This window comes from Perna viridis, chromosome 5, assembly GCF_037379345.1.
Source record: "Perna viridis isolate PV_CMFRI_1.1 ecotype Kerala chromosome 5, ASM3737934v1, whole genome shotgun sequence".
NCBI classification, from domain to species: Eukaryota; Metazoa; Mollusca; class Bivalvia; order Mytilida; family Mytilidae; genus Perna; species Perna viridis.
In genome coordinates, this window is record NC_142449.1 from 2,559,636 (window position 1) to 2,578,284 (window position 18,649).

An 18,649-nucleotide genomic window follows, 5' to 3' on the forward strand; every position below is an offset into this window, starting at 1 on the left:
GGATAATATTTTTTTACAAAAACAGTTTGAGGTAAAAAATTAATTTATATCTTTTTTATTAATGTATATTTTAGAAAAATTAAGAAAGATTTGATAAAAATTAGATTTTAAAAAATTTTTTTTATGCAAATTAGCAAATTTGACTAGCAACACAAACAATATGGCCGACGTGTATGAACGCACTTGGAAGGAAACTACATAGACGCTTGTTTTAGTGCCCATGACGTCGCAACCTTAAAAGTTGGTAATTAAAAAGAGCATTATTAAATATACGTTTCCTTTGAGGTTAGGTAAATGACATATAGTAACATTGTTGTCTGTTACAAAATAACTATTTCTTGTATTGAACTGTTGAAAGGATGGTACAGCACCTGCTTTTATTCTTCTCTCAGTTTTCTAGCGTTCCTTCGCGGTCGAATGTCATACACCGAGCGTCTTATATGAATTTACAAAATCATGATGATGATAAATTTAAACAAGTTGATGATAGAAATCAAACATGTATAGATTTCAAAAATTGGTATATTGATAACTACATGTATTTGGAGTAGGTTATGGATAGAAGACAGGGATAAGGGCTGGTTCTGTGACCAGTGCCTTGAACCCCTCTTCTGTATTGGCAGAAGTGTACTGCATTGTAGTTTATTTCCTTGTGTAATTGTGTGGGGAAAGAATGAGTATTTGTAGTAGTCTTTGAAGGTCTGAATGCGTTTAAAGTTGTATGGTTGCTGTATCTTTTTCTACTCTCTGACTCTGATGGAATGAGTAAATTTGTTAGAAACTGTTAAATTTTCCCTGGAAGGATGGTTACTTTTTTTGCTTCTTTCTGGACTTGTCTTATTTTTCCCTGGAATATTGGGGACACTGCTTTTCATTGATTCCTATAAAGTTTTTGTATTTCTTTTTTTACTATCCTGCTGATCCCACTGTACCAAGGTATTACTAAAACAGGAACATGGAGAGATAAACATTTTCATGCAATATTTGTTGTGTTCAAACTTTTAACCCACACTTCTTTCTGGTTTAACTAAGGACAGGAAATTACAGGGAAGAATCAAAATTTGCCTGTGATTTTCAGCAATTTTCTAAATTTTCTATGGTCATGATAGAACAATTGCTGTCAAATTGAATGCAGATGAAGTTGGGATTAAAAAGTTCTCATGAACTACTGTAAAGGTACTGAAGTGTTTTCATATAAATTCCTAAATTGCAAGAGTTTTGGCAGAAACTTTTTAAGATTGATTGATTGATTATTGGGGTTTAATGCCTGAGCAGCTTTTGAAGACAAGTTTTCTTTTTTTATATAGTGATACAAGAGAGCATTCTTAAAGCATGTTAATTTACCTTACCTTTTGGCAAGCAATGTGGAACAATTGTTTAAAATGCTGCATTAGAAAACAAATTATTGCAATGAAAGATTAGATGTATATGTACTAACATCAGAGAAAGTAGAAATCCGTTTCTAGAGGCCTGTTATTCCTGAAATTTGGAAAATCTGTTAGCTTCTGTGATACAGTGAGACTTACTGTGACATAATTTATAAATAGGTATTATAATTGAATTTAAACTAAGAGGATACACCACCATTACAATATCTACTATCTCTACTATACTATCCTTAAAGAGTTTTACAGTTTCTTGTTATAAAGACTAACAAATTTTATCCCATAGACAGATATTCAATTCCATTAATTTTAAGTAATTACAGAATGAAAAGTTGTCAAATTTGTTAACCATACAGTCACCAAATTCATAAACAATTACTGTGTTCAATAATGTTATTGAATTTGAAGTTTTTTTTTTCAAAAATGGAAAGGAATTAAACTAATTATAAATATGTAGGAAAAAACTAAAACAATATTATGTATTTGTATGTAACTAAAAATCTCAGTTTTCAATTTATTCTCTATAGACAATAAGATGGATGAACGGCTGAAATGGTTGGAAGGGAGAATTAACTCCTCCCTTCGCCCTAGAAATGAGGATCTCAAGAATATGTTCCAAAATGATGAAAACAGGTAAAGATGGTTTTTCATAACTATTTTATGAAAGTTTGATACATGTATATTACAACTCAAATTATTTACATACAATAATAGAAGTTAGAAGCTAATTTGGTAAATTGTCTAGTAACTGCCGATATGATTTTATTTAAGTTATAGCTGTGAAGAAATTATTAGTGATAAATAACATATTTATCAGTTATTTGTACAAAATTCCTTTGTACTTCACTTGTTATTAATGTTTCCATTAGCAAATTGTCCTGATCCAGAAAATTACTGGGCTAGACATGCACTAAGTCCTGCACTGAGATGCCAATCACATAGTGATAAGTTTGACTTTGCTTGCAGAACAATAACACTTTCCATTGATAGATTTGAAATTGTATCCTCCTATGAAATACAGTAAATGTTTAGTTTTTCTTTCTAAGGTATTACATGTTTTTAGTAACATTTTGAAACAAAATGCATGAAATTATCTGATACATGGAATAAATCTAATTTTGATTTTTAATAGTTATTGAAAGTGATACAGGATTTTGTTGGGCTCACCTGACTTAAACTGTGATAAAGTCACTTTTAAAAATAAATGGTTATTTATTCTATATGTATCAGAATCTTAGAACAGTCCAAAGCCTTATTATGAATAAAATTTGATATTTTTGAAATTTTCTACAAAGTAAAAAGTATCATCAGTTAATAGACTTAGGTCTCTTGATTTATGTTACATGTATTTATTGATATTAATTTCAAATCTTGCAACAACAAAAAAAAACAAATGTTGAATTTAATTACCAACACAGAATTGTATTATTTTTTCTTTTTTCTTTTTTCATTTTTAGACTAGCTTTTTATGAATTTATCAACAATGAAGATGTCCGCTGCTTATATGTTTTCAACAGACCTCCAAAACAGATCATTGCTTCTTTGATACCTCCTCATGAACTCAAGTATAAATCTATCTTTTTTCTGAAATGTAATGCTGGGACAAAACTGACAAAAGAAAACATTGGTAAGAAAGAATCACTAATTACAATAAGTCATGTCATTATAGCCTTTAAAGCATGAACCAAAAAACACACCTTGATGTTACATTTTACAAAAAAATCTAATTCCAACCATCATTAGGTTTCACACAATTGGCTGTATGGACCTAATATTTGATGTTTGACCAATTTCTGTTATCTCTTACCAGTCAACCAATAACATTGAAGTTATGAAAAATAAACTAAGAATGACAGTATACTGTTTTGATCAAGGAGTCCAAAGTGTAACAGAACCTTTTTTTGTACATACAGGAAAGGAGGTATTTTACCTGGATTGTACCAACATTCCTCTAGAACATTTAGAACTGATTATTAGAGAGGTTTATCTCCCTTTGTTATGTACAAATCAACAAAATCTTGCCAGTTCTGGGGGAGACAAAGTGATGGATGTATTGCATCGCTTGATGTCAGTTGTAGAGGTGTCCCAAGGTCATGCAGAGGTAAAGCTATATCTGTTATGTTTTGTTTTGTTTATTTCATGTTTTGTTTATAACTTTTATTTTTACTGGTCTTTATGAATCAAAGTATCCAAGTACATTCCTGCCAAGTTTTTTTCATTGCTTCCCTGGCAATAAAGTAACAATATCCTCTTTGTTAATCAGGTGTGTACATGTGTATTTTTGGTGAAAAGAGGGTCTAGAGTTCACTAATATGGACAAGATTCAAAATCTTATTAAAACCAATATTTAAACATTTTTAAATATGTTTGATTTCAGGGAAGAATTATCCTGAGTTTACCTTCAATAGAAGTATTAGCTGAAGCAGCAGCGGCTGTTAACAGGAGAGGTGCAGTGTTACATGTCTTAGAGACAACAGTACTGGCATGGATCAAACAAATCAAGGTTCGTTTAAATGTAATATAAATGTTTAATTACAACTATTCTACTCAAATGATTCAATGTGGGCATTCTTTTTTTGCTTACAGTTTTTTAAGGTGATGGTCTTAATGTCTATGCTATGTTTTTACTTATTTTACTTATCAAATTTAATTTATTTTACCCTTTTGGGTGTTTTAGGGAGTTTTACGACATGATCCTATTGGGGACTTGTTCAACCATTATGGACCAGAACCAGGTCCTTTAGATGAAATTAAGATGTGGGAACGACAACTTGGAAGATTACATTCTATACTGAAGCAATTAGAATCACCTGTAGCCAAAGATATTTTACAGAATTTAGATTCAGCACAAAGCCAATACTCTAGTTCATTCAATCATGTCAGAAAAGATGTAAACAAGGTATTTTTATTGAAGAAAGCTACTTTTCTGGTTTTATCATCTTTAAATATCTGAGAAGAAAAATATTTGAGAAAAATGATGTTATGTAGGAGGTGTATGTTATAATGAATTTTATTCTCAATAAGTGTTCAATATTTCATTTGAATTTCAACTGTAAAATGAAGTATTATATATTTTTTGTTTCATGACATTCAATAAATGTTTGTTATTACAGGCTGTTACAGAAACCAACAGAACACTGAGATTCTTAGCTACTATGAGATGGTTGTTTGAAGACCTACATGACACAATGGATCCTAAACACATGTTGGATCTTTTCAAACCTATGATGCAAGTTCTCTTCCTCGTCTGGCAACACTCGGTGTAAGTAATAGCATTTTAATTAATGCATTTGTTACCTAAATATTTACAGTTTTTTTTTAATAGCCCTGTTTGGCTATTTTCTCGGTGATTAGGGAAATAATTTCAAAAATTGAATTAAGACATGCTACATGAAGTATCTCTGAAGCAAAATATAAATAACAGATTTTAACATTTTTATGATGTTTAATGTGTTAATGAGGATTGATAAATCATGATAAACTATAGTCATATACTTAATTGTTTAACTTTAGTTTTGGAGTGTATTTGTGTAAAATTCCTTTCAAGCTTATCTTGTATAAAATAATAAATATTATAGGTATTACCACCAGATGGATAAATTCCACAACTTGTTAAGATTGTTGTCTAATGAAGTTGTTCATAGAGCCATATCTATGGTTGGAGAAAATATACTCAGAGAACCATTAGAGGTATATAGTTTTGTGTCTTAAAAAAAACTTCTTCTTATGTTTCATGATGATAATGAAAGCATCTTAACTTTGGCTACCAGTTATCTTACTTAACAATGTGTTTCCTTTCAGGCACACTTATTTTCATTTAAGTAGAAAAGGCCTATAGGTTGATATTTTAAATAGATCATGAAAATTTCTGACAATCTATAATGATTTAACATAAAACCAGTTGTTCCATTGTTCAGTTTCAATCTGAAAAGATTGGCATTTATAATAGGAACTTTATATACTTCTTTCAGTCATATTCCAAGTTAAAGGAAGCATTGAGGGTTTGTGCAGCTTTCCGTGGAACATATTTAGATTTTAAAGATAAAGCTGATGAACAAAACCATCAGAACATTGTGGAAAATGCAGAAAGACTGTAAGTACCATGCCTCATTGACATGTATTTTAAATTTCTTTAATGGGGGATAACTCTAGAAATCTATCAATTTATGTGACTGAAATTTATTGCAGGTCTAATGGTCATCTGTTTGTTTTTTCCTTTGCTAGTTTTTGTCTAAAATCTTGCTATTGACTTTATGTCTATACAGGTGCTATTTGGAAACTTTACAATGCCACATTTATGTACCCAGTCATTTTATTTTGGAGTGCATTAATAGCAGAAATATTTGATTTTTAATACAGAGCCTCCAAACCCCAAGGAACATTATTCCTGACAAAGATGTATGGTCCCCATGCCTATACACCAAGGTATGGTCTGAGGACTGGAGATACAGGAAGTACGTCAACACTGAATGATGATGAGCTCTGGACTGACAGCCCATGGCCTCCAAGGAATGCTCCATGTTTTGATCTGTTAAACAGTTTTATGGAAAGGTAAGGAAGATGCAAAATTTGTTTAAAAGATAAAAATGTGAAACCTGTTTGAACAACCCTCATATTTTTTTTTTCAGTTGAGAAAAAATTATCAAAAATTTATATAGTTGAAATAAAGAAAGCTTTAACAATCATTGATCCATATACAGTGTAGTAGGGGAAAGATTTTTACACGATTCTTGAAGATTTGAATTTTATCATATGAAATTTATTTTGATATTATAAAAATGCAATCGTCTATGATGCAAGTCTGGTTAAAAAAATGAATTTGTTGAATTATTCATGGACATCAGGATGTCATAGAAAACAATTTACAGTTTATATCTAATTCATGTTACTATTGAAAAATTTAAATATACATGAAAAAAGGTTTGTTTTAAAATTATCCTCTATACTTGCAGATGTAATGATGTGTTAGAGTTAGTAGAGACAACCCGCCACTTCCGACTCTTGGCTGATGCTGCTGAAATAGGAGGTGCTGGGAACATGAGTTTAGATGCATTAGTAAAGGAAATCCACCAGAAATATAACTCAGTGATGAAAGAATTCTTCTCTGTAGTAGAGAATGTTCTCAGCATTGATGGATCTCAGAACTTTGAAAGGGCTTTCTTTAAATTCAGAACTGTTGTTAAGGTATGCATTAAAAAACAACTTAAGCATAGTTCAATTATATGATAATGATTTTGTCAGTTTTTAAGAAAATTATTGATTCAATTTTATTTTGTTTAAAATTGTATTACCGTATTCTTCTGTGTAATATGTGCACTCGTTTATACTGCACACCCCCTTCTTGGCAAGGGAGATCGACTGAAAAAGTAATTGTCTGTGTAAAACGTGTACTTCGAAGCAAGGAAAAATCACCAGCAGAAGACCACATTGAGATTAAAGGATTCCGGTAAATTCCCTGAAATGCATATCCGTTCATCTTTAATCTTTTAAATAAAAGCATTTTTTTTTATGTTTCCCTGCATTTGCAAGCCATTTATTGATTAACATACAGTGATGTATTGGATCAATTCAACGAGTCCGCCAAAATGTTTATATTTCCTGTTCGTATGAAAATCAGGTATTTCACGAAAACAATGGTGTCAAGTCCGACTGTGTATAAAAAAGTTGTTTTAATTTGTCAAGTTTGTGTATTGTTATTTGACATCCGGAAACAGTTCATCAAGCAGATTAAAGCATTAGTAACAATTGTTTTCACCTTTTAAATTGATCTTTTGTTAGGACAGGTTTGCAGTCCCATTATTGTAAATTTGATGTTCCATTGCACACATATGAAGAAAATTAAGAAGCCAGTTGTAGATTTTTGTACAAACTATGAAATGAAAAAAAAAAGGCATTGATGAATAAAACAACTTTTAAATAGCAGTAAAACTTTATTTGTTTATTTTACATAAAACTGTTATCAAAAATATGTAATGGCTCAATGTTGTGTTTTGTTGACGACTTCGGTTCTGATTCTGAAAACTATGTCTCCAGAAAAAAATCTAGAAACTCATTGTTTTGGTGTAAACCATGCACCTCACTCCTAGAACAAAGAAAAAGTTGGAAAAAAGTGTGCGGTGTACATGGAAGAATACGGTAGTTGTGAATCACTATAATTAGCCTTAAAAGGTGACCTCACTTTTTTTTGTAATTTGAGGGAGCTGTGTGGTAGGTAAGCTCACTCACAATGAGGTTGTTACATGAACCAATTTTCTTCCTGTAGGTTTTGATAAGAATGTTTGTTGGACATGTAGAAATTAAGAAATTTAGGGTGAACTGCTGTTTCTGTTGTTTTTTTTTTTTTGTTGGAGAAAACACCATGTATACTGTGGTCAATTTTCAGTAATGAAAATCACTGTCTATAAATAATTCTGTCAAATTTATGGTTATTAAGGTAATTAAGCTCTGTAATTGTAGACATTAGAAGGAAAGTTGGCACAGATATTGAGGGTATCTTTCAATCAATGTCCTACAGTTGAGGCACAGCTCAGATTGTTGGAAGTGTTTGAAGGCATCAGTGGAAGAGAACTAGTTCAGGTAATTATAAAAGAGAAGTTGTAGTTGAAATGTTATGCATTATTTTCTAAAAGAAAAAAAATTATACATCTCTTTTAAAAACATGACATAGAATTTCAAGTTAATATAACCTCTCTATTTTTATGTCTATATTAAAATGGAAGTCATTATTGACAGTTTTTAAATTGTGGATCATAAATATGTAGTTTAGTAATTGAAATTTATTTGATTAGCAATACTTTGTATACCAGGCACATCTAAAAGACAAAGATGAAATGATTGTAACACAATTCACTGAAGAATTACAAAATGTCCAGACAATATTTGAGGCAAATCAACACAACCCACCCCAACACAGTAACATGCCACTGATAGTCAGTAAAGTTATATGGGTAACAGCACTAATTGATAGAATTCAAGTAAGTTATATTTCTAGAACAGGACTGCAATGTATGAACCTGTGGTTATTCCTATAATGTGAGGAATGGATTTTAAGGTTTGACAGAACAGCAGAAATTGTATTTTAACATTTTAATCAATCTGGAAGTAAACATTGATGGAGGAATTGGAAATAAGCCTCAGATTTGAAGTTTCAATTGAACACATTTTGGTCCCGCCACTTTGTGATGGACGCCCTCTAGTAATCATTCTGTCCATCTGTAACAAATCACATCTGGGATGTCATATGTTGTGTGCTTTTGATATTTAGCCTGAGGGTAGATCAGCTCAAGACAATGTGTCAAGGTTGAAAATTCCTAAAGCCCAACGCCCGGGACTAAAAAAATTGTACCTTGGACTTTTTGTTTTCAGTGAAATAAGTCCGCCGGGCATGGCAAATCTAAAAAACTAATTTTTGAAAGATTTTGTTGTCATCATTTGGACCATGTTTCTCGATCTATTTCCTGACCTATAAATAGTTATAACTTTATTTTTAGAATGGGTATTTACTAGATCGATCTATAGGGTATGTAAGTCTCGTAGTTTCATTTTCTTTACCGGAATTTCCAATGTAGAACGTATTGAAAACTGAAGACGGATCTGTATTTTATTGTTTACTTCCGGGTACTCGAAACGCAGTATAACGATGCAAAATCTTCTAGGTTATGTTTTTTTCTTACTACATTTATCAGGTAGAAATAGTTATTTGTCATTTTTATCAGTATTTTTTAGACAGAAAGATTTTTGCCCTTAACACTGAACTCAACGCTCTCTAAATGACAAATCTCTATGCTTTTGAATGGTAGACTAGGACCCATTCTCATGAAATCACGGGGTCACATGACTAGACTTACATACCCTATTGATTAGTCATTCTCAAGTCTGAATCACACCTGTGCTTGATCAGACGCATTTATTGACATACTACAAATTTTATTAATCAAGCGCTGGAATGATAAAGATCAAATTTCGTTGATAAACTTTTGAGGAAAATATCGTTGCTCAATTATAATTTCACAGTTAAAAAAAACGCAGAAACGGAAAGCTGATGACAAGGCATCAGATATGGAGACGGAATCAATTGACACTGTGTCTTCTTCCCTGCAAACATAGAATTATACATAAGAATATCAGATAACAAAATTGCATTTATATCAATTAGGACTTGACACAACATTTTTCGGGTTAGTGTACAAAAGATGAAAAAGTCCAGGGCTCGAGTCTTCCCAAAAAAATTTTCAACCCCTGTGTGTCACATACCATTGTTGATGAACTTTGACCTCAAAGTCAAATTAATGATTTTGCAATACAGATTTGTGTCTGGGCTGCTACTTTTTTTTTATTTGGTGTTGACTTTTGATATTGAGCATGAGAGTAGCTCAAGGCAATGTATCATGTACCATTATTGATGACAATGATCTTGAACTTGAATGATTTTGCAGCAGATATTTGTGTCCTGGCTGTAACTTAGTTGAGTTTTTGTGAAAGCATTTGCTATTTGGCATTTGGGTAGATCAGCTTAAACATTTTGTATAATTCATATCCTCTGAAATGTTCATAATTCACTTTTTTTAGGCTACAGTGGGTCCTTAGAAATGGTTTCAGTTTCAATGTTACATTTGTTGTATCTATTTTTTTTTTTTTGTATTTTGTTTTTGCTCTTGTGTTACATCACACCTTATGTTTTTAATTTAGGGTACAATGGAAAAAGTGGAAAAAGTATGCATTATTTCTTTCAAAAGATTTTGTAGATATAGATTAAGTTTAGGGAAGTTTATGGAATGTTTCAGATTGATGTAGTATGAACTAATACATATAATACTTCAATGGGAAAATATGGAATAGTGCATGGTGATGTAGAGGAAAAGGCTTATTACTAGTTTTTATGCAAAGATTTGAATTATTTGAAGTTTAGTAAGAATTGAAAAAAGAAAAGCTATTTTTTTACAACTATAAGGCCCCTGTGCCTGACCTTGGTTGGTGAAGACGTCACTTATAACTTTATAACTTCTGATTTCGGGATGTTTGCTGTTCTTGAAAAAAATATATAAAGGTACTTAGTTGTTATGATGACCCTTTTGTAATTAGTTTTTCTACTTGAATTTATTTTTAATTATATTTTCTGGATATCACCTATTAACAAAGTTAGAAAGTTTAAATGTCATTTCCATAAAAGGTATTTATGTGTCATTTAGCTGTGACTATTTTGTAAATATAAATGTACTTTACAGAGACCAATGGACAAGATAAGGAAAGTGAGTCCCCATTCAATGGAAGGAGAAAGTGGCTGGCAGATGAGACATACCTACAATGCCTGTATGAAACAGTTAGAGAACTATCACTCTCAAGTTGTCACAGAATGGCAGAGTAATATTACAGCTGAACTTACTATGAAGCTGAAACAACCTCTACTGGTAGTTTTACATAACTGTTTATTTCTTACAAACATGTATTACCACATCATTGAACAGATGAAACAAGATTTACCAAAAAAAAGACTGTCTGTTGCTTTATAAGGTCTAAAGCTTTGAAGTTAATTTCAAGGTATTGGTCTTTAACCATGTTGCATAAAATTACCAATTTTTTTTTTATATTGATAATTTCCATGGTTTAATTAAGATTATGTGTTTAGAAGGTTTTTGTGTTACTTTGAGATCTGTCCAATTTTCTTCTCAATAGATTGCTGAGGAATATGATGAAGAAGTAGAAGTCAGACCACAAGTTGTTCAAGTCAATTTGGATTCTAAATTACCCACAATTTTACGGGAAATCCACTATCTAAACCAAGACCCATTCAACATCCAATTGCCAGCATCAGCAAAGGAATTACTAAGAAATACAGATTCTTTTGAACTCAGAGTGACATCAACAAGACTAGAGACAATAGTATCAAAATATAATACTATTATGAGGACTATTACAGAGTTTGAAAAACCATTGTTTGAAAGAAAGCTTCTGAAGATAGATACTGTAAGTTCAAAAAAATTCAGATGACTGTGTGTGTACAATGTTTGGGTTAAGTTTAATGTCTATCTGGCTAATAAACAGATACACTAAAGGCTGGGAACTAGTATAAACTGGTACACTGAAGGCTGGGAACTTCAGTGTAAACGGGTACACTTAAGGCTGGGAGCTTTACTGTAAACGGGTACACTGAAGTCTGGGAGTTTTAGTGTAAATGGGTACACAGAAGGCTGGGAACTTAAGTGTAAACAGGTACACTGAAGGCTGGGAGCTTTACTGTAAACGGGTACACTGAAGTCTGGGAGCTTTAGTGTAAACGGGTACACTGAAGGCTGGGAACTAGTATAAACTGGTACACTTAAGGATGGGAGCTGTAGTGTAAACAGGGACACTGAATGCTAGGAGCTTTAGTGTAAATGGGTACACTGAAGGCTGGGAGCTTTAGTGTGAACGGGTACACTGAAGGCTGGGAGCTTTAGTGTAAACGGGTACACTGAAGACTGGGAACTGGTATAAACTGGTACACTGAAAGCTGGTAGCTTTAGTGTAAAAGGGTACACTGAAGGCTGGGAGCTTTAGTGTAAAAGGATACACTGAAGGCTGGGAGCTTTAGTGTAAAAGGATACACTGAAGGCTGGGAACTTTAGGGTAAACGGGAATACTGAAGGCTGGGAGCTTTAGTGTAAATGGGTACGCTGAAGACTGGGAGCTTTAGTTTAAACAGTTACACAGACGGCTGGGAGCTTTAGTGTAAACTGGTACACTGAAGGCTGGGAGCTTTAGTGTAAACGGGTACACTGAAGTCTGGGAGACGTTATTCTGTTAAATATCTATATTTGTATTTTATTAACAGCTGTTTGAGTCTGGTTTACAACAATACACATGGAAGATGAAGGAGTCTGGAGATTTTATAGAACAGGCCATGGCCATGGTGTGTCTAGATGTGTTCCAGAACTTAGATATAGTGCAGACTAATTGTCATGAGATAGCAGAGATAACTATATCATGGTCTACTGGGATGTTAGATGTGTTTACAGGCAGGCAGAAAGATTCCTCATATTCCATGGAGGAGTTATTGACAATGCAAAAGTAAGCTGCATGGAGAGAGTAACTTATTTATTGCAGGGATTATTTTATCTTAAAACTGATAAAAGAACTATACCTTTACCATTCAACAACAAAAAAATAGATATATATATGTGTGTTTAATTTATCCAAGAGTTAATTAATTGTATAAATTAATCAAGAATGAGGAAAATTGGTTTTAAATATAAAAAAAATCCAGATAAAGTCAAAGTCAGTTGTACTCAATGAATTTCTATTATTTCAGAACACTGACAGAGGAGCATGAAAGTTTAGTAGTACCTTCAGGATTCAGAATACACACATTAGTCCAAATGTCATTTGATGCAGTCCAGATCAGTCAGGCCTCACCAGCTTGGCAGGATTATATAGACTATATTGATGCTATAGTTCTAGATGGACTTAAACAAGCCACGCTTACAAGTCTTAAATCAATGCTCAACAACTTAGTCCAGGCTAACATGGCTGAGGTTAGTCAGTGTTGAAGTTCTGTATTAGGACACAAAGTTTACAATGTATATTGTAACAATCTCTTTCATGTGATATGAAAATAAAATAAAACTAATTTCAAGTGCATGTACACATGTACAAGCATGTTGTCAACATCAAGATGTTCAGGATGTGTTTAATTATATTGAAAGATAATTTAAAATCTGTGTTTAATTGTATTTTAAAAATGATTTAAAATTAAGGTAAAATCTTCAAATGGCTGATTTAATACTTGGCAGTTAGAGCTATGTATCACCTTTTTTATGTATTATGATATAATAATCCTTATTATGGTAATATTCTCTCCATTATAATTTTGCATAACATGATCAAATATTGTTTATATTCAGAAAAAGCCAGTAAGTAATTGTTTTAGGCTTTACTGTAGTTCAATCATTCATAAATAGTTTGGTCAAAACAGATATCAATGTCTTTTACTCTGGTACAAACTTTTCTGGATGTGGCATCTAATTAATATAATCTTGTTTTTTTTCTATTTACTTTATAACTACTTTCTCCCCAAAGATAAAGTAAATCATATTTAATTTGATTCAAAATATAGTATCTCTTGGTGGCATTTAAGAGAACTTCAAATGTTTTTTTTTGTTTTACATTTTTCAGTAAATTTTTCTCATCATCATGTCTTTGTTACAGTCAGTAGCAATGCTAGATTAAAATATAATCAGTCATCACATTTTGATATGGATAATGTTTTAGGAAAGTTTGTATGTAATAAATCTAAGAAAACAAAAATCTTACAGCAAAAAACAACATACAACTCATTTAACCTTCAATAAAGAACTAAACCATTTCTCTTTGGACCAGTGATGTAAAATCAATATTCAATAAAAAAAAAAATACATCTTAGTCAATTTGTACAATGAAACGCTTAGAAAAAATATTACATTTTTGTTTCAAGTGTATTATGTTTTGTCACAGAGGACTTGGAATTTAAAATTTTTTGTTTGCCTTCTTTGTATAAAATTTTCACTTCATTAATTACACATTGTGTAGGATGATGATACATTGGTACCAATCCTGACGATCAGACTGGAGTTAATAGACAATAGAGTGGCATTCAGACCACCTTTGGATCAGTCAACTTCTGTCATTAGCGTTCAGGAACTAGTACAACAATGGCTTGATGGATACTTAGCCAGGGGGAAACTTGTCAAAATGTTGGGACCAAAGGTTCGTGTATCTTTTAATTGTTGTTGAAAATATTTTCTAGATTTAAGGATACTTAGACTGCAAATTATTAGTGAAGGTTGTTAAATGAGTTTTTAGAAAAAATGTTAACCTTGATATGCTCCTGTTTTTGGTTAAATTAAGGTGCATTATCTTCCATAATAGAGTATTATAATGTCCAAGGTTTTTTCTTAGTTTTATAAGGTAGTTGATGAATGGAAAGAAGAGTTAGTATTTTATGATAAAATATGCAAAATCTAGCTCTTGAACTGACAGTTCTGAGTACAATTAGAAATTATATTTATAATAGTTTGTATGGCAGTTCACTAAACATCAAAACATTGTATTTTACTTGCACAGGGTACCTACCAAGATTATATATCAGCTGATGATGAAGTGAAGCAATTACTACACAATATTAACAGACTGGTTGAAGAAAACAGTGAGGAATGCAAGGTTAATATTTAGTACTTCTCCAATAATACAAATATACTGATGCTTTACCATTGAATGTGAGCCAATAGTGTGAATAAAAGTTCCATCACCTTTAAATTTTGAAAGATGGAATATATTTTTTTACCTAAATGGTTTTTTGCTGATTTAGTGACAATTCCATGAAATGATCTATAACAAAACTTACACTCTTTGATATTATTACGGTAATAAAGACTGATTTATGTAGATTTTTCTTTTTCATGAGATTTCTTTTTTCAGAAACTGATAGAAATATTTGGTGACTACTCATTCCTGTGGATACAAGATGTCAACTTTACATTTGATGAGTTCTTGAGAGGAAAATTGTCCCCAAATCCACTCAGAAGTCCCAACAGACAGTTTGGAGGAAATGTCAAGCAAATAGTCACTGATAGGTCTGAATCAAGGTAAATATGAAAATAGTCACTGATAGGTCTGAAACAAGGTAAATATGGAAATAGTCACTGATAGGTCTGAATCAAGGTAAGTATGGAAATAGTCACTGATAGTTCTGAATCAAGGTAAGTATGGAAATAGTCACTGATAGGTCAGAATCAAGGTAAATATGGGAATAGTCACTGCTAGGTCATAATCAAGATAAATATTAAAATGGCTTGTAGTTCATCTTTTGATGAAGTAAGAAAAAACAACTGTTTATGAAATTCTGTTTTGCAGTAGTATAATAACACATCAAAGTTGGAAAGAAAGGTTGAAAAAAAATTTAATATAAAAAAACCTTGTTATTTTTAATTAGACAGTAATGATTGAGTATAGATGAAAGGATTTTTTTTTTTAGCAGTTCTGCTTTGTTATAAAATGTATCTATTTTTTACCTTCTTGCAGATCATCCAATGCTAGCAGTATGGACTCTGCAGCAGGCCTGAGTGAAAGAAGAGCTTTCCTAACACCCAAGAACTTTACTGAGGATGAGAAAGCAGAAATCCCTGCACTGGATGAATTTGATTCTGAAATCAACATTTACAGGGTATGATTATATTACTTGTGTGATGTATTTGTAGTGATATAGTATTGCTTGATGACATTGATACATTACATTTAAATCAGTCATTTCAGTTTAAATTGTTCATAATTATACTACAGGGAATAGTGAAAATCATGTAGCAAGTTAAAAATGTTTTAAACTTGGTTTTATAATTATTTCACTAAAAACTTTTATTTTGATGAAGTGAAATCTATTTCAAAATTAAAACTGGAAAGGTTGAGATTTTAAGGATATATTATTAGTCTTCTTTAGGCTTTGAATAAAAACACATTTTGATCGGTAACTTTTCATCCTGAAATACACAAAATATCTGCCATAGAGCGCTAAATCATTTTATTGTACATAATAGACTGCCAGGGATGAGTTACAGAGTTTAGAGGACTACCATAATGTAGGATGGTTACGTGTAGATCTTCAGCCCATCAAACAAGTCCTTACTACATATGCCTCCAAATGGATGTGGACATATACCAAGTATCTTTCAGATCAGGTAAGCTTTGAAGCCATTAGTTTTTGGAAAATGTGTACTCACAGGATCTTGAAAACCTTTAAGCGATTGCTTTCTCCCCAAACCTTACAATTTCATTACTAAAATCAGAGGTAAACATTTTACTATGGATATCTTGAATGGTTTGTGAATTGAATTCTATTTTTGTTTGTTTGAACCTATTTTTAGTGTTTACCTTGTAGGTTACCAGCATGTTGGAGAACTTAGATGCTTTCCTAAAGAGGACAGAGCCAGAGATTGAGAGTATTACTGGAGAAGAAAGGGACACAGCTTCCTTTATGAAAATGATGCGGCTTTTCAATGAGGTAATTTTTAATAATAAAAAGAGATAGGGGTTTGCTTAGGTTACTGAGACAGAAATAACATAGAATTGATATAAGAGGATGATGAAGTTTATTTCCTTGAACAATAAACAAGCTTAAAGACAGAGCTAAGACTACACCTGAGTGATACTAGTTCACCCTTTGCTGTATTTTGTAATAACTACGAGTGAATCCATCTCTGTTGGTTCTGATTTACGGATCCTTTTTGGTCTCTTTGACTTCCTCCTTTACAGATCATATCTTTTGTAGATTATTTTATAAATAATGATCCTACTGTAAAAATCTGCTAGGTCTACTGTATTTTTTTTTAGAAAATAATAGTTATAAAGTTGCTTAGTTTAAATAAATTTTCATTACTTACTTGGTGTATGATTCTTAAAGGTATCTGCCCAGCAGTCTGAGATGGATGGAAAGTTTTCTGAGATGAAGAAAACAGTACAGTTGTTGAGGAAGTATGGTCAGAAACTACCTGATAAAACACAACAGCTGTTTTCTGCAGCACCTGGAAGGTGGAATAATCTAAAAACCAAGGTGTCACTGGCCAAACAGAGACTTGGTCCAAGAATCCAGGAGGAATCGGTCAGAATTACACAGGTAATAAACAAACTGTCATTGTTAGTCATGGTTGATATTAAATGAGGTCTGTCAATGTTATGTAGATATGTGTAGTATTGTTCAAAGAAATTTTGTAGATATGTAAAAATTGTTCATTCAATCAGATATTGGCATAAATGAAACAATTACAAGGCATAAACTTATCTTTTCTTAAATTAATATGATTTAAAGATAACATGTATCAATGTGATTCATACTGTAACTCAAGAACTGATTTGTTCTTTTAGTCTGAATATTTTGTTGTTACTGAACTGTTCATTGTTTTAGGATTTGGAAGCATTTGGTTACAGAGTAAACACATTAGCCAAAGAACTGGAGAATTCTGATGTGTATAACAGGGACTGTAATATTGATGATGCTTGGATAATCATTGATAAATTCTCAAAGAAACTTACTGTGCTGGAAAATGAGGCACAGGTATTGAAATAAAGTTTTTTACGTCCTACATGTAAAGGCTTATCCAAAAATATTGGGCAATTAGGTGGAATATTTTATATAGATTTGTGACTCAAGCTATCTGTATATATATTAGCAGAACTTAAACTGTATCGAATATATTGCTGAATTACTGAACTTGAGCATTACACTAACATACACAAAATCTATTTTTCAAAAGATAAACATGTAAAAAACTGAGGAATGAATGTGATATGAAATCTGACAATTAACTTCATCTTGTTGAATCTTACCAGTAAAGCAATGGAGTATATTTCTGGTTGTAACTAGGAAAAGTCACTTTTTTATTTCAGGATTTGATAGAGCTACAGGAATTGTTAGAAACATCAGTTGTTGATTTTGCTATTATTCCACAGTAAGTTAGATATGTTACATCCTGCTTTCAGTTCTCCTGCATTTCTACTTTTATGCTATTTTAATTAAATCTGTCCTTTTAAAAGTTACTCGATACATTTAGTTAATTTTCATTAATTTTATTTTCTGTCTTATCATGATTAATCTTGTAAAATTTAAGATTCAGTATTAAAAATCGCCTTTTAGAATAAGGCCAGTTTGAATTGTAAGAGTAGTCCATTCATACATAACCAATATGTATTTGATCATAAGCAAAACTGATGACTTCAGGATTTTGCCAACATCAAGGTAGATTCCTTAGCAGATGTTTTCATATCATTTTATTTTGCTACACTGTCATAATTTTAATGGAAAGTGACACTGATTTATATATAAGTTAATTACACACATTTTATAAATGTCTCTACCAAATACTACATATATATAGTAATATTCATCACAAAAGTTGTTTAATTATAAACTCAAGCACATTTAGTTTAATTTTCCATTGATGATTATCAATATAATTGGTTTTCTATTATTGAAAAGACTGCCTTATTTATATATTTGTTTTTAACATCTTTTTATCTCAGTTAAATAGATAGATCAGTATTGGCAAGTTGGTATATAGCAGCATAGCTTCATTTTGTCTGATAAAATTCTCAAATTTGGGCCGTTGTTTTATTTAAGAAATGAATAACTCATGATTCTTTAAATGTGTCAAAATACTGAAGAATGAATGTAAAATGAAATTTAGACAATGAACCACATCTTGCAAAAAAATCAGTTGGCTTCCAAAATAAAAATATTGGTGTGTGTGTGCAGCACTTTTTGA

The 18,649-nt window shown here is 31.6% G+C and overlaps 1 protein-coding gene across 7 annotated transcripts in view; it reads left to right on the forward strand.

Annotated features, from left to right (window-relative positions):
* Nucleotides 1-144: 144 nt before the first annotated feature.
* LOC148615598 (uncharacterized) overlaps nt 145-18,649 on the forward strand; it is a 78,349-nt gene continuing 59,844 nt past the window's right edge. For 6 of the 7 annotated variants that reach the window (XM_088581986.1, XM_088581992.1, XM_088581988.1 and 3 more), the window contains exons 1-26: nt 145-244; nt 1,913-2,018; nt 2,843-3,012; nt 3,299-3,486; nt 3,763-3,888; nt 4,063-4,284; nt 4,499-4,647; nt 4,964-5,075; nt 5,357-5,478; nt 5,745-5,936; nt 6,338-6,569; nt 7,842-7,961; nt 8,192-8,359; nt 10,610-10,792; nt 11,058-11,348; nt 12,196-12,431; nt 12,673-12,895; nt 13,929-14,105; nt 14,463-14,558; nt 14,817-14,983; nt 15,420-15,561; nt 15,929-16,069; nt 16,270-16,392; nt 16,792-17,004; nt 17,293-17,442; nt 17,775-17,836. In XM_088581986.1, coding sequence (XP_088438112.1) covers nt 1,921-2,018; nt 2,843-3,012; nt 3,299-3,486; nt 3,763-3,888; nt 4,063-4,284; nt 4,499-4,647; nt 4,964-5,075; nt 5,357-5,478; nt 5,745-5,936; nt 6,338-6,569; nt 7,842-7,961; nt 8,192-8,359; nt 10,610-10,792; nt 11,058-11,348; nt 12,196-12,431; nt 12,673-12,895; nt 13,929-14,105; nt 14,463-14,558; nt 14,817-14,983; nt 15,420-15,561; nt 15,929-16,069; nt 16,270-16,392; nt 16,792-17,004; nt 17,293-17,442; nt 17,775-17,836 — 4,103 coding nt within the window. In that variant the 5' untranslated portion in view covers nt 145-244; nt 1,913-1,920. The remainder of the gene's footprint in view (nt 245-1,912; nt 2,019-2,842; nt 3,013-3,298; nt 3,487-3,762; nt 3,889-4,062; nt 4,285-4,498; nt 4,648-4,963; nt 5,076-5,356; nt 5,479-5,744; nt 5,937-6,337; nt 6,570-7,841; nt 7,962-8,191; nt 8,360-10,609; nt 10,793-11,057; nt 11,349-12,195; nt 12,432-12,672; nt 12,896-13,928; nt 14,106-14,462; nt 14,559-14,816; nt 14,984-15,419; nt 15,562-15,928; nt 16,070-16,269; nt 16,393-16,791; nt 17,005-17,292; nt 17,443-17,774; nt 17,837-18,649) is intronic. The other variant, XM_088581987.1, reaches the window with a different exon arrangement.